At 55.1% G+C, this 3,771-nt stretch overlaps 1 gene segment (V, D, J or C); it reads left to right on the forward strand.

Annotated features, from left to right (window-relative positions):
* Positions 1-1,742: 1,742 nt before the first annotated feature.
* On the forward strand, positions 1,743-2,667 carry LOC108298009. The segment is given in 2 exon segments: positions 1,743-1,874; positions 2,276-2,667. Coding segments are annotated over 2 exon segments (438 nt in total).
* Positions 2,668-3,771: the final 1,104 nt, after the last annotated feature.

The raw sequence follows: 3,771 nt of genomic DNA on the forward strand, positions 1-3,771 counted from the left end.
CCTGAGAGCAAGAAGTGTGTCTTCCTCATGCTGATTTCTAAAACAACTAAAATGTCTTGCCGGGGCAGAGTGGGTCAGGAATATTTGTTAGGTGAATGAGCTTCTGTCTCTGATGTATTTCAGGAGTCACCAGCAACACACACTAGCCCTGTATTTGTATCCAGAACCAGTCAGAGACACCCCTGAGTCCTGTATCTCTCAGTACAAAGCCCCAGTTTCCCTTCAGGACCACCAACCACCCAGAGAGATGTGCAGGGAGCCTCAGGAGGGTCCTGTCACCTCCTCTATTACATGGAGTGTGTGTATTTCCATCAGGAATCTGAGCACGTTGTTCTGGGTCCTGAGGCAGGAAGGGGCCACACAGAGAAGAGGAATTTCTTCCCTGAGGTCAGCAGTCAATGAATCAAAGAATCAGGGACCTGAGCAGCAGATTCTGAAGCTAACCTGGACCCGGGACACCTCTGAGCCACCAGCAGCCAGTGTGGAGTGGCCACCAGATGGCAGCAGAGAGTATCTGGCAAAAACACCTGGGGATGGGGTGAGCCTGAGCATTGGAGATGCTGACATGCAGGGAGGGTCGATGGCCATGACCTGAGACCTGGAAGGAAAGATATTCTTCTTGGAGTATTTGTCCTTGACACTGATGTTTACATTCTTCTGACGTCCTGGTTCTCAGATCTGTCTCTTGGAGATGGTGCTTATTTTTCTGACACAGATTCAGGCACTTTGCCTCTTCCCATTGCTCTGGCCCCCATCCCATGGTCACACGTGCCATCCCATCCTGCAGTCACACGTGTCCCACCTCCCTGCCCTTTGCTCTGGGAGCGCCCGTCCTGCAGACACAGTGGCTTCTCCTTCCCCACCACTCCTCCGCGTTCCCGACTCTGTCCTGGGATCCTGTCAAATCACAGCTCTTGATTTCCTCATGAGGCATAAAATACTTGCTCATTAATCTTCTGTTGACTTCAGTTTTCATCCATTGATACACTTTCCCAGCAACTGAAGATAACTTACTTACAATAAACATTCACTTCTGGGGTCTTGGAGTTTGCAGCCTCCTTTCATTCCGTCATGAAGCAAATGTTTCCTTTACCTACTGATTTGTCCCTGTCCTGAAAGCACCCTGGGGATACTGAGGCACAGCACCTATGACCCGGCGCTAGAACTCACAGCCAAGGTAGAAACCTACCGCATCCCATGGATCTTCCAAAACTCCGCTTGTAACCCAGGAATTTCATTCTTCCCTGGCAGTGAGGAGCTGCGCCCTCGGGTGGGACCTGTACCTGTTCAAAGCTTGTGCTGAAGAGTGGGGTTGAAGGGGGTCCCTGCACTGGGCTCTGGAATGTGTCTTCAAACTGGGTTTAAGCCCATACCAGACATCTCATGTCTGACATAAAATATTGATGATCAGGATATTACTAGAGAAGCAGAAACAAGTTAACCACCTGCCTCCTGAGGCAGGATGAAATGGAGGAAGGGACCGTGGACCCCAGGTAACTTGTCACTCACCATGGTGACTCTTGCAACCTCTTGAACATGGCCAACCATCATCCCATAGGACCAACTTTATATCCCCTGGAGAATACAGAGAAATTCATCTCTGAATTTTTCCATGGGCCGAGGGGGTGGGTAAGCAGGGGTCACCCCTTCTCTCTCTTTGTCCCTTAGGGCTGAGCCCTTCTCTGGAAACCACAGAGCTCCTCCAGCAGCTGCCCCTGACTCTGCTGATTTGCATTACGGGCCGCTCTCTCAGCAAGGGGATAAGAGAGGCCTGGGAGGAACCTGCCCAGCCTGGGCCTCAGGAAGCAGCATCGGGGGAGCCTCAGCCATGGCCTGGACCCCTCTCCTCCTCGGCCTCCTCGCTCACTGCACAGGTGCTGTCCCCGGGGTCTCACCAACCTGCCCAGCCCCAGGGCTCTGGTTCCAGCGTGGCCTTGAGTCTGAGCTCAGCAGGGCCCTGCCTGTGGTGGGCAGGATGCTCATGACCTGCTGCAGGGGGAGGGGCTGGCGGGGCTGAAGTCCCCCACACTCTGCTCAAAGGCTTGTGAGAGCCTGAGGGGTTGCCCCTGCCAGGAGAGAGGAGTGGGTTTTCAGGTCAAAGGCTCCATGCAACAGGAAAATCCATGGGCCACTGGGACTGGGGCGGATTGCAGGGGATACCCTAAGACCTCACAGACTCTCTGGAGCTTGTCCCAGGCCAGGAGAGCAGGGGATTTAATAAAAAGGGTCTTTCACCTGCAGCAAATCTATCTTTTTATTCTCTTTATCTTTGCAGGCTCTGCGACCTCCTATGACCTGACTCAGCCACGCTCGGTGTCAGTGGCTCCAGGACAGACGGCCAGGATTACCTGTGGGGGAAACAACATTGGAGGTAGTTATGTACACTGGTACCAGCAGAAATCAGGCCAGGTCCCTGTGCTTGTCATCTATCAAGATAGCAACAGGCCCTCAGGGATCCCTGAGCGATTCTCTGGCTCCAGCTCTGGGAACACCGCCACCCTGACCATCAGCGGGGTCGAGGCCGGGGATGAGGCTGACTATTACTGTCAGGTGCGGGACAGCAGTAGTGATAATCCCACAGTGACCCAGGCAGATGGGGAAGTGAGACAAAAACACCCTCCCAGCCTCTGTCACCCTCTACTCCAGCCGCAGGAGGCCTATGGATAAAACATGAGTGAATCTGGGTCAGTTCACCTGGGTCTGAGCCCCCAGGATGCCCTTCCCTCCAGCCCCCTCCAGGAGTCTGGGTCTGAGCCCCCAGGCTGTCCTTCCCTCCAGGCCCCTCCAGGAGTCTGGATCTGAGCCCCCAGGCTGCCATTCCCTCCAGTCCCCTCCAGGAGTCTGGGTCTGAGTCCCCAGGCTGCCCTTCCCTCCAGCCCCCTCCAGGAGTCTGGATCTGAGCCCCCAGGCTGCCCTTCCCTCCAGCCCCCTCCAGGAGTCTCTACCGAGCATGCATCAGGCATAGACATGGCCTGGAAGGACCAGAGTCACCTGGTGACTTGGGGCTGCTGTGTGAGTTAGAGAGTGAGGGCCTGGGTGGAAAGACAGACAGACGCAACCTCTGTTCACTGTCCTGCCCCTGGGTGGTCATGTGGTGGGGATGGGGCCAGTCCTTAGACCACCTGTCTGGATCAGGCCCCAGAACTGCTGCCCAGTACTGCAGAGGTCCTGGGCCCCAGGCTGCGTGGCGGCCTGTGACACTGTCTCAATTAAGATGCCACTGAATGAAGGGGCTCCCAGCTCCGGAGCTCTCTGTGTGGACGCCTGAGGCCTCAGCGGCAACCCCATCATGAGTCAGGTCTCCTCCTGCCCAGTGTGGCCTCCTCACTCCACTCTAAATCCTCTGTGCATGGAAATCTCCATCTCAGAGTCGGCTTCCGGTAAGCCCCATCTAAGATGGCCAGGAGTTCCCAACATGGGCCATCAGGAACCTGAGGAGGCCACGATACACTGAAAACTGGTTTCTGTCCTAAATTTTCAGAGTAAACTTTGAAATGCCCAATCTGATGGTTCCTTGAATTTTTATGGAGTGAAAAGGGAGCTCGACATGCCAGGTGCTCTGGGCTGAGGGAGAGTTGGAGTCAGATCTCCACGCAGAGAACCCCGGGGCAGGTGGAGCAGCCTCACCCCACGCAGAGACCACAGATGCACCCACAGGGTGAGCTGCAGGATGGACGCCGCCCACCGCCACCCTCCACATCTTCTGCAAATGTCGCTCCTTTCTGCAACCCCAACCAGATATGGAGATATGATGAACGACATAAAACACAG

Source organism: Cebus imitator, unplaced genomic scaffold (assembly GCF_001604975.1).
Source record: "Cebus imitator isolate Cc_AM_T3 unplaced genomic scaffold, Cebus_imitator-1.0 Scaffold872, whole genome shotgun sequence".
Taxonomy (NCBI): domain Eukaryota; kingdom Metazoa; phylum Chordata; class Mammalia; order Primates; family Cebidae; genus Cebus; species Cebus imitator.